The sequence below is a fragment of the Atractosteus spatula genome, chromosome 3 (genome assembly GCF_055471065.1).
Source record: "Atractosteus spatula isolate fAtrSpa1 chromosome 3, fAtrSpa1.hap1, whole genome shotgun sequence".
NCBI classification, from domain to species: Eukaryota; Metazoa; Chordata; class Actinopteri; order Semionotiformes; family Lepisosteidae; genus Atractosteus; species Atractosteus spatula.
This window is the reverse complement of record NC_142708.1, coordinates 75,333,537-75,359,304: the sequence shown is the minus strand read 5'-3', so window position 1 is coordinate 75,359,304 and position 25,768 is coordinate 75,333,537. Positions and strand designations below refer to the sequence as shown.

The following is a 25,768-nucleotide window of genomic DNA, read 5'->3' as shown; positions in this document are numbered from 1 at the left end:
GAGATGTAAAACCGAGATCCTGACTCTCTGGTCTTTAAAAATCCAAGAGTGTCTGTCGAAAAGAGTAGGGGTGTAACCCCAGTGTCCTGGCCAAATTTCTCTCTGGCCTTTTCCAGTCATGGCCTCCTAATAATACCCATCTGTGAACTGGTTTCATCACTCTGCTCCCCTCCCCACTGAGAGCTGGTGTGTAGGGAGCAGACTGGCGCATCACCCAGGTGGGGCTGCACACTGGTGGGGGTGGAGGGGATCCCCATGACCTGTAAAGCTCTTTGAGTGGAGTGTCCAGAAAAGCACTATATAAGTGTGAGGAATTATTATTATTATTATTATCCCAATTGAGTCCAAGCAGCAGGCCAAATAGTTTATTAAATCAAGAACAACTTCATAAAAACATTAAGTGGATCCAGTTCAAATAAGGAAGTACAATAAAATTAAAAGTACAGATTAGGCCAAGAGCAAAGAACATACTGTAAGCCACTTCAGACAGCAGGCAGCGTTTTTCGGCAATAACCACTAGTGGGCGATAGTCCTACATGCGTCTGTCGAAGGGTTGGATCCATATTTTTTAAATAATCCTTTCCACGAGGTGGAGTATTGAAGGTCTCCTGTTCACTCAAGCACCCCTGTCACATGATTAAGGTCAGTGAACGTGTTGTTTGGAATGACGAGAGTGACAGCCAATCGCATGGCTAAGATTCAAGCCAACCGGAAGAATTTGGGCTTGGGGACTGTACTAATTCTGATTGACAGCATATGTGTCCAATTGTCATTGAGTATTTGCCTGGCGCGTCCAATAGGTTCCTAGAGCTCTGAAGCAGGGGGCGGGTATTTTAAACTCCCGGCTGTTCGCCCGCTCTGTTCAACAGCTGTAACTGACAAAATAAATAACAGACGGGATTTAAAGTCGATCAATGGATCTTGAGGTGATTTAAAATGCGAAGCAGAGTAACAGGAAATAATTATTTTATTCCTTACTTTCCTTAGATTCTGCGTATTTTAAGGAAAGATAACTCTCCTGTTTTTTTGCAGCCATTTGCAACGTAGAATCCCGTAGTTATAAACTTCAAGACGTTGATGCCACTAATTTTCTAGCTCTGAAAATCAAAGTTGTTGAGCTCCACCTTCCTTTTTTTATTGGTGACTGACACGGATTTGGATTAAAGGTATGTTATGCGTTTTGTCTTTCTTTGATTTTACGTTCACAGAGCAGTGCAGCCCCAAATACGCAACGATGTTACGTGCCTACGTTACGCTGGGATAATCCCATAAAGTAATAGTTACATTACTTTATTGTCTGTTTCCTTTCGTGAGATAGCAATTCGAGATGTTAATTCGTGACCCAGCGGCGGTCTAGTGTCCTGTCTGTTTTCTCTGGTTATCGGTCAGTCTTTCAGCCTGTGTTATCCTTCAGTAGAAATCATCTCAGCACTGTGACCGGGCTTATCGATTCGGTTAGATCCATCCATATATAGAATGATTTACAGTGCAAAAACATCAGAACACGAGCTGCAGACGACAGGAGACCTTTCGGCCTATCCAGTGTGTTAATAAGCTAGGTTAGTAGTGTATTGATCCCAGGATCTCACGCGGAGGTTTCTTAGGAGAAGCCAGGGGTATCGGCTTCAACAGGCTGGGAAGCTTGTTCCACACTCCCACAACCCTTTGTGTAGAGAAGTGCCACCGGTTCTCGCTTTTAAATGAACTCTGACGTATGGTCCACCCGTGTCCTCGTGTTCTTATGTAGCTAGAGCTGAGATTTGGATGGAGCACCCTGACTGATTTAGACTAATGGTCGTCATGGTGTTGGTTGATAATTTTGCATTAAATATTTGTAGTATACTAAAAATAAAAACGAAACCTTTGCATGCCCCTCTCTGCTATTTAATGGAATGGCAGAGTTATATTAGTTTTGCTGCTCGGAGAACTCCATCCAATTTGTGTCTGTTCATGTTTATTTTTTACTGTGGAAAGTGCCAGCTCAGTGCATGCAGAAGTTGGGCATTAGGCTTGTGAGAAGCCTCAGTGCAAATTGCCTTAAGTGATTTAAATGTCTTTATTGATGTAAGAATCCTTAAGGACTTGAATTAAGCATTTTGTGTTTTAAGTGTGTATTTTAAATAGCTGAACATTAGTTTTGGGTTTGAGAAAAGTAAAAAAAAAAATTCAGACGAATTACCTAGATTTTCAGAGCACAACAAAACGTGATTCTGCCATACTCCTTGTGCAGTATGTGTACTAAGTATGTGTCCGCTGACAGTGTTTTCCGTCTGTTTGTCTTGTGTGAAGGGTTGGGGAATCCTGCTCTCCCAAGATCCCTGTGAAAAGAAGGGAATTTGACTCGCAGCACAGCAGCTCTTTACTAATACAGCAGCTGCTGGTGAAACCTATTTGTATAAAATCAAATTCAGTGCTGGACCTCTCAGTCCTGGTGCCTCGCAGTATGATGTTAAGTGCGGGTGTTTTTTTCTGCTGTTAGAACAGTTTGTACTGGAAGCTGGCACTTTTAAAACCTGAAATGGATCACACTGCTATGCAGTAGGAGTCTATTGCCATCACTTTCCCGTTATTGTTGTGCGCTTGAACCTGACTGATCTTAGGCGTGTTTTTCCCTGTAGTATCTCTGAGGTTTCTGCATCAGCAATGTCAGTGGGTTTTTTTTCAGTTTTAGTTTTAAACAGCTACTGTGAGAATAAACATAACTGAATGTATAACGAGGTCCTTGAATCCAGTACAGCATCCTGGATAGAGACCATCGCTAAAGGCAAAACTTTACATTTTGGGATATAAGTGCGTGATGAATAGCTTAGAATACCAAGCACAGCATTAAGCAAAAACTTATTCTAATGGGGGGAAAATATTAAATCTAATTAGTTTCCATCTGTATGTTTATCATGAGACTGCAATCTTTCACTCTCGCTCGGCACAGCCTATCAGCTTGCCCCCCTGCCTGGTGAGCAGAGCTGCCATTGGTGCGTGCAGCCATGGAGGGCGGGCTGAACGTCCAGGCGGAGATGGACTTCCGGGGAACAGAGGTCTCGGTGTCTGTGGAAGTGGGGGAGGACCTTCTGGTGGTGGAGGTGTCGGATTTGCTGACCGCTGACCAGTGGAGAGGAGAGTTTCACCCCGCCTGTGAGTACCTTGCTGCTACTGTGATATCACTCTCTACTTCCCAATCCAAACCCAACTTCGGCATCTGCGGTTGGTCTTCAAGGGCTCTTGCATATTGCTCACAAGCTGTGCAACTACATCCTGAGCTCGTCTTGCTGGGAGGCAAGGTCACAGCCCAGCTCCCCAGCAGACAAGTGATACAGCAGGATCACTACCTGCCCCCTCCTTGCTGTTAGACCTGCTCTGCACTTGGGAATTTCTCTTCATAAGACCACAAAGCCTGCTCAGTCCAGGATGTTGGAACTGGCTAGTGCTCCTTTTTCTACAGCTGTGATCCTCAATTCCTGTCTCTCCCTGTCCATCTGTGTCTTTTCAGATATTGAAGATCTTACCCGTAAGACTGGCAACTTCAAGCAGTTTGCCATCTTCTGCAGCATGCTGGAGTCTGCAGTCCACAAGGTCAGGCAGGGGGCAGGGAACAGCGAGGCTCTCACCAGCTGTGCTGCGAACCCACTGGCACTTCGACAGTTGCATTAGAGATAAGCGGTCTGTTCAGGATTCTGGGGATAAGTTAGACTACTATAAGTGAAGAAGTGTAGCTTCTACGTGTGCATGTATAGCTTTCGGTAAGAGATAAGAAAGATTTTTCAGTTTTATATTGTTTGTAGCTTCATTGTTTTCCCTTCTACAATAACTTATGGAAACCAGCTGTGCAAATACTTGTCACAGTCCTACATTGTTTCATAATAATGAAATAATGCTTAAAAACGCTGCAGGGCTGAAATCGGAGCTCAAGAGCTTTTTTTTTGTTTGGCTGAGTTTCGTACAGCTCTGGAGCCCGGAGATCAGCTCGGTCTGTGTGGGTCCCGCGCGGGTGGGTGGGTGTGGATGAGTGGGCTGCCGAGAGTGTGACGCTGTCCTCCGTGTGGGACTTCTCTTCCCAGACCAGCGAGTCCGTGTCCCTGGACCTGCTGACCTACGGTGACCTGGAACTGCTGCGCAACAGGAAGGCGGGGCTCCTGGGACGGCCGCGGGCCCCGGCCCAGTCGCCGGCCCTCCACTCCAAACGCTACCTCATCCTCATCTACTCCGTGGAGTTTGACAGGTCAGCTCCCACCGCCTGCGTGTTCACAGCACGCTGTCGGACCCAGAGCTAACCCTGGGGCCTCTGTTTTGGGTTTGAACTGCTTCGCTCACTTGAAACTGTGCAAAGAAGAATGTCATTTACGCTGGCAGACAGTTTAGATGGAGGCTGTTGTTCTCCCTTTCAGATAAACTTATGTCAGCGAATCCGGAAGACGTTATGCTCAAGCCCACTGTACGTCTGCTGTAATGCTTTGGATTCAGAGCAGAGCAATGTGGATTCTGAAAGAAATCATGGAGGAAAAAGGTTTAGTCATACAAATGAACGCCTGCAGTCTAAAATTCAATGTGAACCTTAAAATCCATTAACAGAACAGTAGTTCACTAACTTCCCTACACATTACTCTTAATGCTATATTGTGTGTGGGTGTTGGTGTGAAGGAAAAGATTGTTTGATGATAATTGCTTTTGTTCTTGCCTGCTTTTAACACAAAATGCATTAGGAACGAATCTGAGACTGATGCTAAATAGACATTTATCTCTAAATACCAACCTAGTAAAGAATATTTTGATGGAAGGTACTGTAAAAAGAAGTGATTCTTACAGGTTATTATTTGTAATATGGAAGTCTAAGAAAGTTTGGAAGCTTAGAGAGAAAGTTGATTTTATGATACCTTTAAATTGCCCATTTTAATCGACATAAGCCCAAAAAGAGTTACAAATCAGTAACAAAATTTTAGAAAACTAAACTTACAGTAGAAGGTGCCTTGGTTAATGTTGCACAGCAGTTTACTACAGCTTGTTAAGGAGCATCAGTAGGAGGTCTGGGTTAGGCGCCCAGAGCTCCCTGATGTCTAACAACACCAAGTACAGGTGTGAGACTGGGGCTCCCTCCTGCTGTAGCACGCGATGGCGGACCGCAGTGCTCCGGCCTCGCACTGTGCCAGTCTGTGTTGTGGGCAGTGTCTGACTCCTGCCCCTCCCTGTCTCGCCAGGATCCACTACCCGCTGCCCTTGCCCTACCTGGGCAAGCCGGACCCCGCGGCGCTCCAGAGGGAGATCCGCGCGCTGCGGGCGGAGCTGGCAGCACTGGGCACCCGGACGGGCAAGGACGCCCGCGACGCAGAGATTCGCCGCCTCCGAGCAGAGTCAGTAGTCGGCCGCATCCTGCCCAGATCCGTCACAGGTCCCATTGGCTCCGGCCAACACAGTGGCTCCTTCTGCTGGGTCACAGCGAAAGTCCCGTTTCCCAGTGATTGTACCTGTGTACAGGTGTACAGGAAGTGTTCTTCAAGGCGTACAGGTGTTAACGCACACAGCATTCTTGAACTTGAACTTGAACTTTATTGCCATATGTAATCGGTCCATGTACTGGTGCAATGGAATTCTTACAGAAAGTCTCTCGATTGTGAAAAGTGTAAAAACACAAAGTGCAGAGAGTGCATCAAGACAATATACAAATAAACAGTAGACAATGTACAAGTAAACAGTTTGAATGTAAGCAATACAGACATGTAAACCATGACTGCAGATGCACAATAAATAGAATTATAAGAAGGTAGATGGTGTAGCTGTGGTCCGAGCTATTGAGGAATCTGGTGGTAAGTGTCCGTATGCTCTTGTATCTCTTGCCTGAGGGCAGTGGGTTGAAGAGCTCATGCCTGGAGTGGTGACTGTCCTCTGTGATGGCCAGAAGTCTACCACAGCAGCGGTCCGCATAGAGCTCGAAGTTCCTTACTCTGGAACAAATTCTGCTTAGATTACTGTACTGATTCTAGCAGATCGTAGGCTGTAAAGGTGGTGCTGGACCGGCAGTGTAGCACACACCACTCGCTGACCTGAGCACAGCACTGGACGCCGGACAGGAGGCTGAGTAAGACGCTCTCAGTAAGGCCCATCCAGCTCAGGCTGCAGAGCACTGAGGCAGGGTTTCAGTCCAGCACAGTTACTTTCTAGATTCCGGGCTCCAGTCAGTCCGGCAGAGGTCTTGTCCCCTGGCTGTTTTCTGGCTGCAGTCCCTCTCAGCTCCTGGGGAGAGTCCTTTTTCCAGATCACAGTGCAGGTGGAAGAACCTGTCATCTGCACTTCTTTAGCAAGCTGCTGCTCGGAGGACAAACCCTGACCCTGGCCCCTGGCCTCAACCAGCCTGTTTGGTAGTGAAATAATCCAAGAATCTCACCCAGGTTTTCTTGAGAGAATCCTTGGTAGTGGCTTCAACCACATGGCTGGGCAGCTTGTTCCACACTCCCGCAACTCTCTGGGTAAAGAAGTGCCTGCTGTTCTCGGTTTTAAATGCACTTCTGTCTAGTTTCCACTCGTACCCTTTGGGGTGTGTTTCACTGCTCGCTAGGAAGAGCACTGCTGGTTTGGCTATGTCCGCATCTTTGAGGAGTTTAAAACTTGTATGAGTTTCCCTTGTGCTCTGGGGACAAGGAGTATCGAGGAAACCACTGGTGCCTCTCTTAATCATTACTGTACGTAATCTGGCCCCGCTCATGGGGATGTGTATATTGGGGCTTTTCTTGGAGCCTTGACGCCTGCTGTCGTGCCCAGGCTGTCCCAGATGCGGGAGGAGAAGGAGGTCCTGGCCCGGGCCCTGGAGTGCCTGCAGGCTGGGGGGCCGGCCCAGCACGACGAGCCGAGGGGGGCGCAGGCGCTGAAGGAGGTGGTCCGCAGCCTGGAGGAGGAGCTGCTGCGCGAGAGAGCCAGGAACCAGCGCTCCGCCAGCAAGAAGAGCCAGGAGCAGCGCCTCCTGCTGGAGAAAGTGAGTAACCCCAGGGAAGGCACTGGAGGAGGAGAAGGGTGAGATCGCTAGCACAGAAGATGTCATGTGCTATAGCGGCGGAGAGCGAGGGGTTATGATTTTGTAGAGCACTTTAATAAAGTGTTGCCAAAGGTTTTGTGGGGTGTTTTTTTTAAAACACCACAGGTCTAGTGCTGTGCTGTGCTGCACTGCTGTGGTTATATCAATCAGGGAGTTATCTGTTCAGTACTGTAGACGTTCTTCACATCAAATATTAACTTACATTTTACAGTTTGGAATTCTTGCAAAATAATTTTTTTCCCTAAGCGCACACTCGCCTTACGCCCCCCTGGTTTTCAGCGATAATGCTTTGGTCAGGTGTCCGCTGCTGAGTGAGAAACGGATGAGTGATGGAATTGTTTTGACCTTTACCACCCCAAAACCCACGAGAAGCAGTCTCGCTCCCCTACATCCCTCTTCCTTTTCCTCTTTTTTTCCATGGCTTCACTCCGTCCTTCCCCTCTCAGCTGGAGGAGCTTAAGGCGTCGGAGAGGAACCTGCGCGTGCGAGTTAAGAGCTTGACCAGTGAGCTGGCGATCGTGAGAAAGGGGTGAGTCTGGGCGTATCACTGGGTGTATCTACAGTCTTCACGTTTCACCATGTTGGATACAGTGTGGCCCAGTGGTGTGTTGGCACCTTCACTTGATCGTATCAATCAGATGTCCTGAGCAGTGGAGCCGTGGAGAGTTCATCTCCACTCCTGGCTTTTCACTGGACAGGAGGTGTAACTGAAGGCTCTTCTGCAGGAGGGTGACTCCCGTCGGGCCCCGGCGGTCTGGTTCAGCGCTGGGCACCGGACCGCTCGGAAGAGAGGCGGAGGGGCGGCGCTCGGTGTCCCGGGACAGGAGCCTGGGGAGCTACTCGGGGTCCCGGGAGCGCAGTGTGGGTGTCGGAGAGCGCTCGGGCTCCCGGGACAGAGGGCGGAGGTCGGGCTCAGCTGGTACGCGCCCCTTCGTCCCCAGGCAGTCCCCATCACCAGCAGGTAAGCACAGGTGTGCAGGGACCTTCAGAGAAACACAGCAGGTTTGAAATGTCTGCCTGCATCCTTTGATCTCTCCAGGCGGACATCTTCATTAGACTTTGACGTTGCCGATAGCTGCAGTAAGTGCCCACTGGAAGAGTGGCCACCATGCAAATTTCTCCCAGGCCTCGGAGGCTGGAAAGGGGAGAGGTCTGTCAGTGCCCTGCAGATAGTGAAGAAGAGTCCTCAGTTCTTCATTCTTACATCCCTAATTTAGATTTGTGCAGCAAATACTCGTCCATCCTGTATCAGTTGGCCACTTATCCAGGTGAGGGTTACAGCTAGAGTCCATACCTGCAGCAAAGAGTGCGAGACTAGCAGCACATAAGAGAGGTGACAATCTAGAGATGACTGTTCTAGTCCTGGGGGGAGGTGGTGAATACTCGGCTGACCCTTATTTTTGTTCTCCTCTGACACCATGATGGGTCATACGAGAGCAGTGTCTGCAAATTGGGGTTTTCTGTAGAGCTCTCCACACACAAGACCTTGAAATCAAGAGGCGTTTCTGCTCTGTTTGACAGGGACCAGAGCCCCCCGCTTCGACCCCACAGCCTACATCAAAGGCAAGGAGCGCAGGCAGAGGGAGGCCCAGCTGAAGACGTAAGGCTTACTGGCGCATGAACTCGTTTGCTCCTTTCAGTAATCACATAAGTGTGCGCGCTGCTGATGTGAAGCCCACTGCTGTATGTTTTAGTGTATTTCTGAAGTACGGCAGAGTGTACCCGTTCATGCCCCGAGTGGTGCTGGCTGCTCCTGCTTGTCCTCTCCGAGCCCCACCCGGCCTGCCGCCAGCCCTCAGCCTCGGAACGTGCCAACGTCTGAACCTGCTGGAGTTACAGGCCACTCCGCTCCTCCCAGAAACCCTGTGCTTCCGGGCTGCTTGCAATGGGAGGGTGGGGGAATTTAGCAACCAGTTTAGTGTTCATTTGAAGCCCATTTCTTGGCGGTAGCAGAGTTGAGCAGGGCTGAACTGATAACTGGAAGGCTGTGGGTTCGAATCCCAGGTGAAACACTGCTGTTGTTCCCTTGAAATATCCAGCTGTATAAATGAATACAAAAGTATCTTGCTTTAGATAAAAGCGTTGGACAAATTTGTTTCCATGAGACAAAAAGATAGCAGCTTGCTGCAGTGGTATTTGGTTGCAATGGGCAGGATTTACTTATCATTCAGTAATACAGTATCAGTGTGCACAGTGTTCATTGTTTGGAATCTTTAATGCGTGCTTGTTTTATGAGGAGTGTATATGTACATATAACTCTTTAAGTCTGACATGAGATTTAATTTACAAAAGAGTGAATATCTCTCTTGCCATTTCATAAAATTTACAGCTCAGGTCGTTTGTTTTTGCACACAAGTGTGCAGCTCATGGTATTTTAAGGTTTGATAGCAAGAACATTACAGGCTGAAGATGTCTAAGGTCCTGTGGAAGATGATGCAATCTGCTTTTCATTATTCCGTTGACTTATAAAACATCAGCTACTATAAGAAGCTGTTGTAACGGATTGTCCCGTCTCAAAACAAACCTTGTGTTAAATGAAAAAAACATTATTATTGTGTTATTTCAATCTGTTTGCTCATGATTGTCGGGGTCAAAGAACATCTTCTTTATAGGATGAATGGCTCACAAGCCCACAGTCATCTCTCTCCTTGTGTTTTGTTGTTAATGGACTTTGACTCCTGACTTCTGTCTCCGCAGTCAGAGGAAGGTGAGGCGAGACATGCTGGCCACGCCCACTAGCTCTGAGAGAGGGCGGGCCCGCTCCCGGGAGACTCGCCATGGGACCCGATTGGGTCCAGCTGACAGGGGGCGGGGCTCCTCTGTGGAGAGCCAGAGGAGCAGGCAGTCTTCAGCCAGCTCATTGGCTGATCTGGAGGACCTGGCTAAGCCCCTCCCTTCCAGGTGAGCTCAGACGAAGTGACAACAAAGCCAGTAATAATTCAGACCTCCATCTGGGAGCTCACCATCTTGATAGATGCAGTAGTATCTGTAAAAAAAACAACAAATATTTTTTTCTTTTAGTTATGACCAACAGCTAAAGAGCTTCAATAAAATAAACACCAGGTCACCCAGAAGTGTCCATTGGACAGTGCGAGAAGGGGAGGGACAGGGATTCCGTACAGTTCAGGCGGATTTTGGGAACAGGAAGGCAAGATCCATGTGTCTGATCCCAGTGTGTCCCCTGTGTTCCAGTGCTGGGATCCGGAGCAGAAAGAAAACGCAGCCTCCCCTGTGCTCCGTGCCCTGGAACAGCCCCGGCATGGTGAGTACCCCTGGGGTTCAGCCGCTGTGCCCCTTGTCCTCCTGTCTGAAGAGCGTTTGTGTAGCTTTGTGTCCAAGATCCTTATCCAGCTGCCTCTTGATAGACCAGTAAGATCAGCATTGAATTAATTCACAGCCAATGATATTCAGTTAGTTCAAACAGTTAATAAATCTTTCAGCTTCCAGCTAAATCATTTTTACTTGCATTAAAATCTCAAATGCATTTATACTTTAATGTTTATTTAATATAAACCTTAATGTTTATGTATATAACAGTTGTTAGGTTTGTTAATGCTATGTAGTTTATGAAATGCTTTTGGGTATTTAAAAAATAAAAGGCACTGCTTACCATTACTGCTGTTAGTGGTCTAAGTTAAACAACCAGAGAAGTTCCAGCTATTGAAGGCTAAGCATGCAAAAGTTAAAGAATTTGTGAATGGTTACAAATAAGAGGAAATTGTGTGGCCCATTTGGGTTTGCGGTTTCGTAAGGGAAGCCAGGGTATCACCTGGATCAGCATGCCAAAAAAGTGTCTTTAAAGCTCCTTAACACAGATTTGTGGGAGCCTGGAACACGCTACCCAGACAAGCTGTTGAAGCTGATCATTTTAGAAAACGACTGGATGAGGTCTTTGGGTCCACCGCCTACTAGCAGTTAAACAAGTGATGTGCGCTGAAAGGCATCCCTGTTTGTAGGCTTTACGTTGATTTGATTCATTGATTTAAATGTTACACAAAATTCAAGTTCTTCAGGGAGAGAAATCCCTGACGTGGAGCTGTCCTGTTCCTGTCTCTGCAGCCCCCGAGAGGAGCCAAGCCAAAGAGGCAGATGTCCAGCACCCCAACCAAGAGGAGCCGGGTTGCCGACAAAGGTCAGTCTTTATGAAACAATCATTTCTTCAGGGTTTAAATGGCTTGCAGACCAGCTTCCAGGACGGCCACTGAGGCTCTGTCTGAGCCCGCTGTTCATTGTTGTAATGCTGTTGAATGGGACAGAGTCTGTAGATGACTCCTCATGGGCCCACCCAAAGCTCTTCTTGCTCCAGTGGCCTTCCCGAGTGTGTTGCAGTATTCTGTGAGACATGGGCATGACAGCAGCGTCTTTGTCGGTCTTGCAGAGAACTCCTTCGACCCTGGTGCCGATCTCTCGGAGATTGACGCCCGACTGCAGGCGCTTCAGGACTACATGAGGAATCTGGAAACTGGACACTAGGGCATTCCTCCCAGAGAGGACTCCTCACTCCCTGGGAGCTTGTGGTGTTCAGGCTGCTGTTAGCCCCCACCCGGAAAACTGAGCCAACCAGCGTGAGTGAACAGATCTGTTAGCATCGGCGGCAAGGACCCTGTGTGGCCCCTGAGTGATATTCCAGCTGAGCCACTGCTGGACGTGTGACGGCACAGGTCTGCGGCGCTGAATCCAGGGCAGGGGACCTGTTTTTGCATTTGTTGTGACAAAGATCTGCTTGACTTTTTAAATTATTTTTTAATGACCGGATGGCTTTTTTAAATAATGGATAATACTGGGTTGCTGTCTGATCTGCCACGAATTGTACCTTGAGTAATATTTTATCCATGCACAAAAACGGTTTTATTCCGAAGTTCGGTGAAGCACATGATTGAATCCCGCATGGCGACAGAAGAGGGAGAGACCCTGAATCTGCTGTCAAATCCATCTCTGAGAGAACCTGTTGTATTTGAATAGATCTCATATGGGATTGCTTTGTCCTAAATGAAGCCTGTTCTTTAGAAGGGATTCCGTGCTTTCTGGCCTTGAACAGTACATGGGAAGTGTGGTCGAACGTTTGTAGTAGAAGGGTGCAAGTTGAAGAGTACATTCGACTACTGCGCACTTAAGATGGCTCTCCCTGAAGGAATAATTGTAGGTTCCACAGACGCCCCACAGATTAGCACTAGAACTGGACTCGTTTCTTAAATGTATATCCAGTTAATTATTTTAGAAGGTGCCTGGAATAGATATTTGGAAGGACAGTAAAAGTCTTTGTTTAAGAGAACTGCTGAAATTGGTGTTCCCGGTAAAAACAATCTTCCAGGAGGTACTGGTATCTTCTAAAAGCATGCACGTTTCATGGCAATAGCTTTACTGTTAGGGAAATACAGGATGACGTGTGTTGATACCTCATTTGGAATCATTTTTCTAACTCTCAGTATGCTTGTATCTCTCCTATTTCAGGGAAGTGTTTTCTTATTGTCACTTCTAGTGTTTAAAACTCCTGCTCTTCTGCAGCTTCTGTCTTTGAAAGTGGTTTTTAGTGCGAGTGTTTTTATACTTGATGCGGTTATATGTGCCTGTACCCTGTGTGGTTCTGTAACAGGTGTTTTCTGTAGAGAAAAAAGTGTTCAAACCAATTAGTAGTTTTATAGCATGTCATGGTATAAAGAGGAATCTGTATAGTGGAATCTGCATGGAAACACTAAACCTCAAATTTAAATTTTGTTTGATAATTTATTTCCAATCAAATACAATACCTTCTCATTACACTTTGTGACAGCTCTGCGTTTATGTACACGCCTTTGCATGTAAGCTCAATGTGCTGCGTAGCTTCTTCCCTGTGCTTTTAATTCATAACTAATTGAAGTGCTTGAGGAAGGCCTGCTACCTTGAGCTGTCACCGTGGATACCCAGATCACTGCCGCAGTCAGTCTCCTGTGTCCTGCAGCTCTGCTCAAAAATCACCAGGGGCTCATCTCTGCAGATACAAGGCAAGGGACAGGCCACAGTCAGAAGGGTAAAACAGTGTACAGATATGTTATTCAGTACTGGAAGGACTTCCTTCTGACCACGCTTGTCTTACACTGACAGGGCAGTGAACTGGATCTCTTTAGTTGTCTGCAGACAACACTGCCCAGGAACCTGATTCAAGTCTGCAGAATCTTCACATGCTCTGACACCATCAGTCCAGTGGGCCTCAGAACCAACGGGGAAAAGCAAACTACCCGACACAAGTGAAGAACTGTTGGGAAGTGCATTTAGTGCACGAGTTCTGGAGCCATTTTGTTGCACAAACGGTTGTTGGGGTATGGAACAAGCTGCCCGGCCGTGTTGTCGGAGCCGATACTGAGGCTTCTCTCGAGGAGCAGCTGCGTTACATCCTGGGATCAATCAGGTACTGGCAGCAAAACAAGCTAGATGGCTCAAAAGCCCCCCTCTCATTTGTAGCCTTTCTTACATTCTTTTGTTCTTATAGCACACAGCCAGTGGCTGTTTGGCTTTTAATCTGAAAACGTTACCTGTTTTTAATGTATTGTTGCATCTGAACACTTTGAAAGCAGCCTCTATTGATCTCTGCCTTGGTTAAGCTTCACTCTATAATGCCCCTGTCTCTGCAAAACACAGACTCCACAATATGTTTGTTCTTTTTGGGAAAATGAACCTGCAGCATTTTCATTTGAAAGGGGGTCTTTGCATCTAGGGAGAAAGAGGCTTTGATCTTTGGCTTTTTGTGTTTCTGGGGTAAAGTAAGGATATCCATTGTTACTGTTGTTGTAAGAGATAGAAAAAACATACTACCTCGGTCTTTACATATCAAACTGCTGTTTGGCTTTTAACAAAAATTAGCAGTTAAATATCAAAGCTTTCCAGCTTTCTTTTATTCAGACGCGTGTTCTGCACAACTGTAGGATTTTAAATGCTAGGAAAGGCACTCTGCCTGATAGAGTAGCCCAGAACAGGTGCTCAGTATCTTCCTAGTATTTACAGCGGTGCTCCTAACCCTGGTGCTGGAGGAACACTGTCTCTGGCCACGTTCTTAAGGCCAGTTGATTTCAGTTTTCTTGGTGGGGAAAATTTTTCACATTTACATTCAGCCCCCAAAAGGTCTGAAGAGATTTGTAATCTGTATCAACTCTGTGCCAGATTCTGAGAAACCGACTGACCTCATTCAGGTGTGCAGGCTGGCATGTGACCAACTGGCCCCCTGCAGAAGGACGAAGTGCTCGCTATGGGCGTGTCCCATACAGCGTCATTCCCACCTGCGTGTTTCCTCACTGATCAACCAGTGAGCGCTGGTCAGCCAGCCATCGCGACCCGCAGGGTGGGGGGAGGTTGTGTAAAGTTAGAGGTGCTTAAAATGCTGGGGAAAAAGTGCCCTGGCGGTTTGGTCTTTTTGAAACTTCAGACTGACCGAAGAAAGAAATATGTTAAAAATCTAAGCACACAAGCAGAACGATTAAGTCATCAGTTAGCACTGGAGCCTGAGGAACCCAGCAGCCAGAGTGTTCGTCTGGGGCCAGGACTGGGACCTACTGTGTCCAGCTGGTTAAACAGTGATTGTGTCCAGATCGCTGGCAGTCAAGATGCTTTCATTTCCTTTTCTGTGGCTAAGAATCGCTTCCAGGTGCCTGGCTAAGAGCTGACAGAGCTGGCTGAGGAGAGCGGTCAGCGGCCAGAGGAAGCACAGGCAGGGGTCAGGGGCAGCAGGGCTGCAGCTGTTTTTACTGGGAGAAGCAAGAACATGAGCAGAGGGGGTGATGTTGCAGAAGTCACCCCCACCCCCCCGGGCATCTCCCTCAGGCCTGAGGAGGGTCACAGTGCCAAGACAGGTTTTGGGTCCTTCACAGGAGCAACAACTATTCTTTGTTGCCAACAGTGTCATCCTCAGTGTTGTCCATTGATGTCTTCATTTCCTTCACTAAGGGGGGTCCTGGACCACAGGCCGTACCAGAACCAGCCTGCGGGCCCGCGTTGGGAAGAGAGGGGGACGCAGATGTTCAGGACAGGGACGTTGATGTTTCTGTATGTGCAGAGCTGGGAGTTTGCCTTTCAGTTTAGCCGGAACACTGCTGTCTGTCGGTGTTTTTCAGCCCAGCTCAGGGTAAGATTGGCGGGAGGGGGGGGATCTTTTTTCTTTGCTAAATTCACCGCTGCTCCGACGCTGGGAGCCTCTGGGCGCGGTGCCAGGCGGCAGCGCGGGCAGGAGCAGCGCTGCCAGGCTCCGGCGCCTGTTGGCGTGGCAACGGGGGGAAGCCAAACTCTGCGCTCGCCGAAGCGGAGCTGTGAGCAAGCCAGCGCCGAGCCAGGCCCTGCAGCGGGTCGAGCCGCGAGCTGTGCGCACAGGCGGGGGGAGCGGAATCTCGGGGAAAACCAGCGACTCCCAGGCGGGGCAGTTTCTCACAGCTCACCTCCGGCGGGTTTCCAGAAAGCCGGATGGTCTTGGCAATGGTTGTGCCAGCCTGCAGCCTGACCTGGATGCACGGGACACAAGATGCCACTCAGAGACAGTTTAGAGAACCTAATACTCACTTTGGTGCCCAGTTAAACCTGGGCTACTGCATTCCTAAGCTCCCCTCAGTGTTTGCCAATAGAAATTGCAACCATTTTTCCCACAAAACATATAACTCTACGTCCATAAGCACATAAGACATAGCGCACCAGAAAAAGACAGATTGAGTTTATTTTGTGCCATTTATTCATCATGTTGGTCTAAAAAAGAGACTTCCCAGGAATCAGCTCCTCCCTTTCCCGACAGTAGAAAGGAAAATGAGCTGAGTGCTATCTGGCTATATTATTTGCTAACAGATATAAGATCCCTGTACATTCAGATTACGTTCTGAATTAACCTCGCCCTCCCAGTAGAACTGCCCATCTGACACAGTCTTTATTTGAACTGTACTAATAGAGGGCTGGCATGAAAATGGTGCAGATCTCTGTGCACAGGCTACAGTACACAACAACAGATAACTCTGTCGTTTCCTAGCCAATCAAATCTTGCGTGTCTGTCATAACCCCCTGCCCATCTGTGAAGAACAGATTATAATTAGAAAAATGCCCGAATTGTTCCTATTGCATTCAGGCCATAACCACGCTTATTCTTGAGTATTGGAATAGCACAAGGTATCAACTGCACTGCTTGAATCAGTGTTGTGTGGGGTTTTACTCTATTATCGGGAACTGTAAAAGCAGTTGTTAATCTCTTGCATTTAAGTATTAAACAGAAAGAGAAGAGAATTAGCTCTCAACCTTTCATGGTGCACATTAATCCCCCAGAATCCTCAGGTGTTGACAAGAAAATTGAGAAACAATTTGTGGCCTTTCTGTTTCAGTACCAGTGTGGCAACGAAAGGGACATTTTCTGTATTATTGTTAGAATTTTCCAGGGTGGTTAAGGACAAGGCCCTTCATTTCTTTAACAACACATTTATTTTAAATGTGTCACTGCCAAGCAGTTCTAAATATTCCAATAAATGAGTGCATGTGATCTCGCATCATGCTTAAGGAATCTCGCCCGAGGGGTCTGCGGAGTTGTTCAGACGGTAAAGGCGCTTGCCCTGCGCATAGCTCTGAGCTCTGTGGGTCGTGTCACCACCAGGCTGTGCCTGGGATTCTCCATGAGGTGGTGCTTACCCAGGAGGGTATGATGGGCTTAGCAGGTCAGGGCTCTGTCAGCTCCCAGCACACAGTGAGCCCCGCAGACTCCCGAGCACAGTGCTGTGAGGGACACTCCTCTCCTCCAATCAGCACTGCACCTGCACGCCTGTGACCTGTTAAAAGAGGAGCAGCTGGATGGTGGGCGGGTTAGAAGTCAGAGGTCAGAGGTCTCTGCACACACTTCCCTATTCCCCCCTGTGTGGTCCCACAGGTTTCCGAGCTGTGAGCCAGGACATGCAAAAAAAACACAACACAAATGGCAAATCCACATCAGCTGAGCTTAAAACAAAAAGTAAGCGGAGATTCTAAATTTCTTTTAAAATCTTTGGTTCAGTCAGCAACCAAGCAAACAAGATGGGATTTATTCCTTCTGTTCCTGTGAGGTGGCATGATGGCTGCAGCACGATATTAGAAAATCAGTACTTCCTAGTGACACGCAGCTCAAGTGCAATGGCTTGAACGCTACAGGAATACAGAGTGCCTACAGACAGCAGGCACATGGCCCTAGACTGGCATACCTGCGCCACATAGCTGCCATCTGGTATGGGAACGCTGATCAGGTACGAACACAGTCTGGCTTTGGGAAAGGCTAAAAACAGCCTATGGGAACGATTCAGCCCTGCGGAACGTGAACCACAAATCAGTGCAGGCCATAGTGCAACCACACCACTGCACTGGCACTCCTGCTGCTCCTATCACTGTTCCTGTTCCTGCTGCTCCTACTGCTGCTGCTATCACTGTTACTGCTGCTGCTATCACTGTTCCTGTTCCTGCTGCTCCTACTGCTGCTGCTATCACTGTTCCTGCTCCTGCTGCTCCTACTGCTGCTCCTATCACTGTTCCTGCTGCTCCTATCACTCCTTCACCTACCGTTACTGCTACTCCTACTGCTGCTGCTATCACTGTTCCTGCTGCTCCTACTGCTGATCCTATCACTGTTCCTGCTCCTTCACCTACTGTTACTGCTACTCCTATCACTGCACCTGCTGCTCCTGCTGCTACTGCCACCACTCCTGCTGTTACTGCTTCTACCATCACTGCTCCTGCTGGTACTACTACTGTTACTGCTACTCCACTGCTGCTGCTGTTGGTGCTGCTACTGTGAGTACACACTTTACTATGGTAGTGTATTATATCTAGATACTGAGCAGCTTATCATTAGTGTGACCCAAACCCAGTATTTCTTGAAAAAAGCAGGAACCCGCTCATGGCACCAGCCACAGCTGTCTGGATAATAAGCCCTCGATCAAGCAGTGAAGCAGGTTCATTAACTCAGCCCTGGGCCGAAGGGACGAGGGTTGTGTGATGAGAGTGTCCTGTAAACCGCGCAGAGACAGGCGCGAGGCCGCAGCCATTAGTCTCCATCATTGTTCTTCTTGCCTGTCATCTCGCAACGTTTTTCACACTCTCCTGTGCTGCGTGCATAGGGGTCACAACTCAACCGCGACGGACATCCCACAAGAAGCCGGTCGCTTGTGTCTCCCTGAATACTGAGGAGCCGTCCCTGAGCCCAGCTTGGAAAACCAGAGGGAGCAGAGGGGAGCTCACTGTGGTGCTGTGTGTGCAGCTACTGGTCTGCTCTGGACTTGTGATAGGTCCCTCTACAGGGATATATTGCTAGAATGGGCATCATGATAACCTGATTTCCAATCGATAATTTAATGACAAACTCAAAGCTCATCTGTATTTGCCCTCCTAACTGCTTGGTACAGCTGTCTGGCTAGATATGAAGAGGCTAAAATGACAGTTATTAACACTGATAGTAGTACTGGTGCTACTGATACTTTAAATATAAAAATATTAAATTTTGTGGTGTCAGTACTAGTAGTTTATTTAATTTTGGGATGCACCCTTAGTCTGTATAAAAGAGAGCTTTGCCTTAGGTTTTCAGGCTGTGCAGACAAAGCACTATGAAGTGAATGGAGCTCCAGTCACGGCTCGCTTTCAAGAGGAACAAAGCGGATATCTGGGCACCGTGAGCCCGCAAGGACATTCTGTTTTCCTGGAGAGCGGGGCTGAGAGCTCCCTCCCTCTCGCGCTCGTCACGAGCGGGCGGAGAGCGTGGGGTCCTTTGGAAATGTCAGGCCCTCCTGAGTGTCTCTCCTCTCGAGGCATGGGGGTGTGTGGGTGTGAGAGAGAGAGAGAGTTAGAGGAAAAGACAGTGTACTGGTAGTATTATAATAAAACAAAAAATGTTTTGAATTGAATTAATTATTCGTCCTTTCTGTTATGCTAGGAATACTAGCTTATTCCTAGTAGTGGTCATGACAACACTTACATATTGAAATCCAGCTTCTCAAGGATACCATACATCCTTTTTCTAACCACTTCATCCAGGTCAGGATCTGGGGGGAGCCGGAGCCTATCCCAGCAAGCAACAGGCGCAAGGCAGGAAACACCCCGAATGGGATGCCAGTCCACCACAGGGCACACAGACTCACACCAGAACCAGTTTTCCCAGAAGTTAATTAACCTAATAGTTTTTTCATGGGACTGTGGGAGGAAACCAATACTGTATGTCATTGGGGAGCATGCAGACTCCACACAGATAGCAGCCCAGGTCCAGAATTGAACCCTGAAGCAGCAATACTATCCACGGCACCCCCCCCATGCTGACCTCCTCAAGGACACATAAGTGTTAAATTTACTCCGAGAGAAAAAGCATAGCTTGTGATTCCTTTGCGTGACACTGTCACATAGTGCAGTCTTGAACCCATGCCAAAACAAATACACGAAACTCATCAGCAGGTTTTACTCAAGGAGACTCAGAAAAACAGGCCTGCCGTTGCTTCTACAATAGAACTGTCTCTGTTTCAAGTCATCGAGCAACGGCAGGTTATATATTTCTGAAACAAGCATGTATTTCAGTAAGCCTGTGGCCAGGGAGGAGAGATATTTGCCTTACATATTCAGCACTCAGCAGCTCTCTGAGAGGAGACACTCTGACTGAAGTCTGCAGAAGACATAACACATACAAACAAGAGGAGATAATTTGGCCCATCTAGCCCCTTTGGTAATTACTTCTTCACTGATCTGAGAATCTCATCTAACTGCTGGGAATCCAGGGTATCGACTTCAACAACATGGCTGAGGAGCTCGTTCCCTGCTCCTGCAACCCTCGGTGTAAATACAGCATGTACCTTCGGCTCTCGGTTTCAAATGCATTTCCATCTGCATAGCTCATTCGGGAGAAAGCTGGTGCAGTTGACTTTGTGAGTGCCTTTCGGGGTAAATAAATAAAGAATTAGGCTTTACTGTTCCTGCGCTGTCAAAAGATTCAAATCAAGATGAAACATCAGCCCAGCAATCTGAGACAATTGCATCTTTCTGGAGTAACAAAGACTTTGACAGTGCTGGAAAGGAAATAAAATAAAAGGTACCATATGCGTGTGACCGAAATGACGGTGTAATGTAGCTTGATGGCTGCGCTCAGCTACACAGTCTCCTGCTCTAAATAAAGAGAAAAGGGAATCACTCTGATTATCGCAAACGGTTTACTGAGCCCACCTGGGCTCCTCTGTTCTCTTCAGCAGTAGAACCCTCTGCTTCATAGGCAAGGCACGATGTGAGTGTAATGCCTAAAGCCTCCCACATCAAGTAAATGTGCATTAAATGCACAAAGTGTCTCATTACGGATATCTATTCGAAACCTGCTTTCTATGCCTTAGAAGTTGAACAAACAAGCAGATTACATTCCTTGCAATCAAAAAGCCCGATGCTGCCGAGCAGAAGCCTGGCTGGCCCTGGCCTGTACTGGGGTGGGAGACCAGGCTGCTGCTGTCAGTGGTGTTGGTGGACCAGTAGGGGGTGCTCTCCCCTCTGTGCAGTTGGAGGTGCTGTCCTTCGATTGAGATGTTAAACCCAGGTCCTGGGTGCTTGGTTATTACAGATCCCATGGCTGTTTGTGAGGGGTGGAGTGTGGGTTTGTACAATCTGTCTTTCTCAGAATGACACCTGGTGCAGCGGCTTCTCTCCTCCCCCTGGTCTGTATGCAGTGGAGCTGCTGTGCGTCTCCCAGGTGGGGCTGCACCTCAGTGGGGGGCCAAAGAGTGTGCCTCTGGAGTGAAAGCCACTGTATAAATGTTTTCAATTGCTGTTATCATTTTCCCATATCTGATTAGGGGTCAGACATTTGAACCTTCAGCACCTCCACAACTCTGGTTTAAAGTCATCTGTTTCTGACCCTGTATCTCACCAAGCTGAGCCAGAGACTGCTGTGTTAGTGCTTGGTGTTCTGTGATGTATAATCTCATGTGTCTCCGAACATTTATTACTTTTATCTGGAAGGGTTGGGAGGGTCTCTATATTTTTATTGATAATAATCCTTACACTTATAAAGTGCTTTTCTGGACACTCCACTCACAGTGCTTTACAGGTCATTATTAGGAGGTCATGACTGGTAAGGGCCAGGGAGAAATTTGGCCAGGACAAACACTCCTACTCTTTTTGAGAAACGCCCTGGGATTTTTAATGACCACAGAGAGTCAGGACCTTGGTTTTATGTCTCATCCAAAGGACGATGCCTTTTTACAGTCTAGTGTTCCGTCCCTATAATGGGGCATTAGGATCCACACAGACCACAACATTATGATCCACATAGACCACAGGGTGAGCACCCCCTACTGGCCCCACTAACACCTCTTCCAGCAGCAACCTCAGTTTTTCCCAGGAGTCTCCTATCCAGGTACTGACCAGACTCACACCTGCTGAGCTCCAGTGGACTGCCAGCTGGGAGCTGCAGGGTGATATACTTGCTGGCCGTTTCATGGAGCAAACTGTCGTATTTATATGGCGCTATAGCAGAATAATGATATTCCTCCTTATTGTCGGTTTGAGTCTACACAGAACTACAGTGGCATTGTATTGTGTTGTGATATCTAATCAGATAAAAAGTGGCACAACGCCAAAAGCGCACGGATATCGGTGGGGATTATTTCCAGAAGCCATTTTGCGTGAACGACAGACCCGGTCTTTGATTCTTGACATTGGCGAAGGAGATGTTGGCGTTGGGGAGCTGCTCGGGTCCTCCCAGCGCGCGGGGGCTGGGGAACCACGCGCAGGTGGGGGCGTCCTCTCGGCTTCCACCTCATTCGCGTCGCGTCGCCTGCGCGTCAAAGACATTAGTTTGCCGACGGGAGAACAAAAAAAAAATACTCCCAATTTCTTTTCCATGAAAAATAAAACAATCGCGGCAGGCAAACGGAAGGAACCCTTCTCACGTTTCAGAACAAATCGTGCTTCGCTCATAAGGGATGAGAGCGCGCCGTGTGTCAGCTGTTAACAGTGATCATTAGCGGGCGGCAAGCGAGCGAAAATTGTGTAAGAGCGGGCTGTTCAGTCCGGCTTCAGCCGGGGGGCTCTCTGAAGTCCCCGTCGTGGAGTTTCTGCTCTCTTTGGGGAGGTGGTTCTGGGGCAGGTGGATATCTCTCACAGCGCTCTTGGCGGTGCTTTGGACGCCACGGAAGAACGGTTCAAGCCACTAGCATCAGTTATACCCCGGCGCCCACTTTAATCCGAGTAAAAGGTCTCCCCTAGGTGCGCTGTCGGGGTCCAGGGTCGGATCGCGATGGGGTGCGCGCTGTCCGGAAGCGGAGTGAGTTCGGGAATGTCGGCTCCTGACTCGGCCGGGTCCACTTTTGCGTCCGCTGGAGGTTCCGAAATCGGAGGCGCCAGGGGTCCCGGATTCCGCCTGAAATCGGAGCCAGTTCCCTTGACGGAGTCCCAGAAGGACCTGATCCGGGAGTCCTGGAAGGTCGTGCATCAGGACATCGCCCGGTTAGGGATCATCATGTTCATCAGGTAGGAGAGAAAGAAACGGGCTCGTAACTGTCGCTCCCGTCCTCCCCGCAGGGACAGCTCACAGTGACACCCGTGCCCACTTCGCTGAGGACTTCGCAGCTGTAGATGTGTGTGTAAGTTTTCACATTAGTACTGTGCTAGTGAATTCAGCCAGGGAATGGCGGGCGTGCTGGGTAAAAAGATTATAGCACCGATTTTACACGCAAGATCGATCTTGACCACACTGGGAGACAGTGTAGCACATATGGTCTATTTATCATCATGTTTCTTGTTTTTGTCCCAAGAAACATAACCTGTGTGGCATATCCTGACCTTTTAAATCAATCACTCACTCAATCAATCAAACCAGTTTTTATTACTCCTCAGTTTTTTTGTGTCGTACGATGTGGTTAAAGCACCAAGCCTTTTATTCAACGGATGCTGTATACAGCATGTATGAATTTGGCTGCATGTGCCGAAGTTTGTAATCAGCAGCAAAGAAAAACAACATTTGAGGAGACCTGTTGGAGTTCACATCCCACTGCGCAGTCTAGGACAGACCTGGGCTGTGTAGCCATGTGTTAAATAACAAGTAAAGGTTTATTCCCTGCAGAAAAGAGAAGTAAAGAAACACAACGGTTCGGCTGTGGAGCCTTCTTCAGGTGTGTCGGGTGTGTTAAATATTTTTAATAGTGAAATAGTGGAAGATAACAGAAAGGGAGAAGTGGTGGTTAACAGTGAGGTCCCACAGCTCTGGGGTGCTGGGTTTGACTCCGGCTGCAGGTGTCTGTCTGTGTGGAGTCTGCATGGTCTCCCCGAGTCTGCATGGGATTTCTCCAAGCACCCCAGTTTCCCCCTCCTCTGACAGGGTGACAGGCCTGTCTGGAGGGGCTCAGCTATGAAACTGACCCCACTGTAGTCGGGACAAGGCTCAGGCGAAGCAGTGAGCTCTTCCTGTGCCCGTGTCCCTCCCAGGCTGTTCGAGACCCATCCGGAGTGCAAGGATGTCTTCTTCATCTTCCGGGAGATCGACGACCTCCAGGAGCTGAAAATGAGCAAGGAGCTGCAGGCGCACGGCCTCAGGTACCCATGTGGGGGTCCCGCGGCTGGGAGTCTCCGGAGAGGAGCGGGGGGGGGCGAGCTGGAGCTTCACTGTGTCTCCTCTCTCGGCAGGGTGATGTCGTTCATTGAGAAGAGTGTCGCGCGACTGGCTCAGGAAGACAAGCTGGAGCAGATTGCCTTGGAACTGGGGAAGAGCCACTGCCGCTATAACGCACCCCCAAAATACTATGAGGTACCCCTTTTAGAACCACAAATGGGTTACGTGTGTGAGGATTTCACTCAAGGTACTATATGACACTCTATGGAATGGTACTGACACTCCTCGGTCCTGCATTTCAATTGTCCTGTTACCAGTGCACTGTGGGATAGAGAGTGCTGGGAGACAGTTCCCTTCCAGGCTATAGATACGCATCTGTCAGCTCTGTCTCCACCATCCCAGTCTGTCTCCAGTGCTCCCAGTCCTCCTGCTTTGCGGGGGAGACGTTCCTGAGACTGGGGGGGGTATACTGTATACTGGGAAGGAGATCTCCTGTACTCCCTGTCCACCACACAATGCAAATAGACAGAATTATGCCAAGTAAGAAAAGAACACGACAGAACTGAAGAGCAGTCCTGCACGGTGTTCTGTTATTAGGAGGGGTATTATTACAATGAGCGTGAAGCAGGTATTTTTAATCTCTTGTGACTAGAACAAGCTGATATCTGTTGTTCAAGATGCTCTAAACAATTCTAACACACTGTTAGTGTTTAAGTTGTGGATCAGCCTGGATTAGTTGTTTTTAATACAGGTGCGATTAATATAGAGATCGATTATGATCACATTTATTTCACTCCTAACATTTTATGAATATGTTTTCTTTTTTTTAAAAAGCCTCTAAATTATATTAGCAACCCCTTTTCTAAAGTGCGGCTTCGCTGTGAAAATACTGCCAGCCGCCGCTGTGGCTGAGAGACAGGTTCTCTTGTGTCTGCCCAGTACGTCGGAGTGCAGTTCATCAGCGCGGTCAAGCCCATCCTGAAGGACAGCTGGAGCCCGCAGGTGGAACAGGCCTGGGAGGTGAATATTCCTGAGTTTGGGCTTCATTGTGCCCCATTTGAATCAGAGCAAAGTGCCGCAGCTTTCGGTGAGATCATGGTTGTTAATAACCGTTGGGAAACATTTTCGGTATCAACAGTAAACCGCAAGCCAGAGGCCACAAGTGGAAACTAGATAGAGGAGCTTCAGAATGTGCACAGGATGCACTTCCTTACGCAAAGGGTTGTGGGAGCGTGGAACGGGCTAATCAGCCATGCTGTTGAAGCCGATACACCGGTTTCTTCCGAGAAAGAGCTGGATGAGATTCTGGGATCAATAAGCTACTAACGACCAAACAGTCCAGATGGTCTGAATAGCTCCTCTCGTTTGTAAACACTTTTGACGTTCTCCGGCTACTGAATGCGATGCGGATATTCTAAGATATCCTGTGGTATAAATAGTCCTGATGCGAAGGAGGAAACCACGAAGCACATTCCGTATGATACAAACATCTATATTGCCCTGCTAATACGAATTGTTCAGTGTTGTTCTACAGGGCAGGTATATCAGGACATCCGTTACAGGACTAGGTGGTTAACGCTTGAATACCTCTGTAAGGAGTGTATTATCACAGGATAGATGCCTTGCGGGTGTTACAGGCTGATGCCGACCAATGCAGCAGGTCTAAAAGAGAGCGAGAGCGTATTAAGTTGTGGTGGAGAATTCACTCATGATTAGCACTGTTTCAGAGAGGGCTAAGATCACCGTTACAAAAACGCAAGTCTCTTTCAGTTCTTGGCTTTTGCTTGACCCCAGAGTTTATTCGCGTACCTGGCGGCCGTGATGAAGAGGGGGTACCACGAAGAGGAGCACAAGGACGGGGTGAACAAGGCGAGCTACGCGAGGAAGAGGCCGCCCCAGAGTCCGGCGGAGGAAGCGCCGCCCAACTGCGTCTGACGGCGCCGGCGCGCTCCATGCCGGTTTCTGCGACCGGGGCGGTGTGGTCCTGAGCCCAGCACCGGCAGTCCGACCCATTACGTGCGAACAGCAGCCCTGCCCTTAACCAGAGTGAGAGTCTCGTGAGCCGTCGGTGTCCGGCAGCTGCTGGATGGACGGTAGCTGAGTGCGACTGAGGAGCCCGGCAGGTGGCACTCAGTTACTGCGCCTGTGTCACATCAATGCCATTTTGCAGCAAGACATCCATTACGTGGGCAGGATGGGTGGGCAGGCAGGGTGAGGGAAGGGCTTCT

At 48.4% G+C, this 25,768-nt stretch overlaps 2 protein-coding genes across 2 annotated transcripts; both read left to right on the top strand.

The window, feature by feature from the left end:
• The first annotated feature begins 886 nt into the window (after positions 1 to 886).
• Positions 887 to 12,777, top strand: ccdc61 (coiled-coil domain containing 61). The gene is made up of 13 exons (XM_088910664.1): positions 887 to 1,166; positions 2,930 to 3,132; positions 3,488 to 3,570; positions 4,056 to 4,216; positions 5,190 to 5,342; positions 6,748 to 6,958; positions 7,465 to 7,547; positions 7,744 to 7,979; positions 8,540 to 8,618; positions 9,716 to 9,919; positions 10,211 to 10,280; positions 11,078 to 11,150; positions 11,397 to 12,777. The coding sequence occupies exons 2-13, from the start codon at positions 2,985 to 2,987 to the stop codon at positions 11,489 to 11,491; spliced, it is 1,596 nt and encodes a 531-aa protein (XP_088766790.1). The 5' UTR covers positions 887 to 1,166; positions 2,930 to 2,984; the 3' UTR covers positions 11,492 to 12,777.
• Positions 12,778 to 22,229: 9,452 nt separating this feature from the next.
• On the top strand, positions 22,230 to 25,475 carry LOC148838757 (neuroglobin-1-like). Its single transcript, XM_088911222.1, has 5 exons — positions 22,230 to 22,462; positions 23,417 to 23,524; positions 23,615 to 23,735; positions 24,480 to 24,560; positions 25,335 to 25,475. Exons 1-5 carry the CDS (start codon positions 22,230 to 22,232, stop codon positions 25,473 to 25,475), a joined length of 684 nt encoding a protein of 227 aa, XP_088767348.1.
• The last annotated feature ends 293 nt before the right edge of the window (positions 25,476 to 25,768 follow it).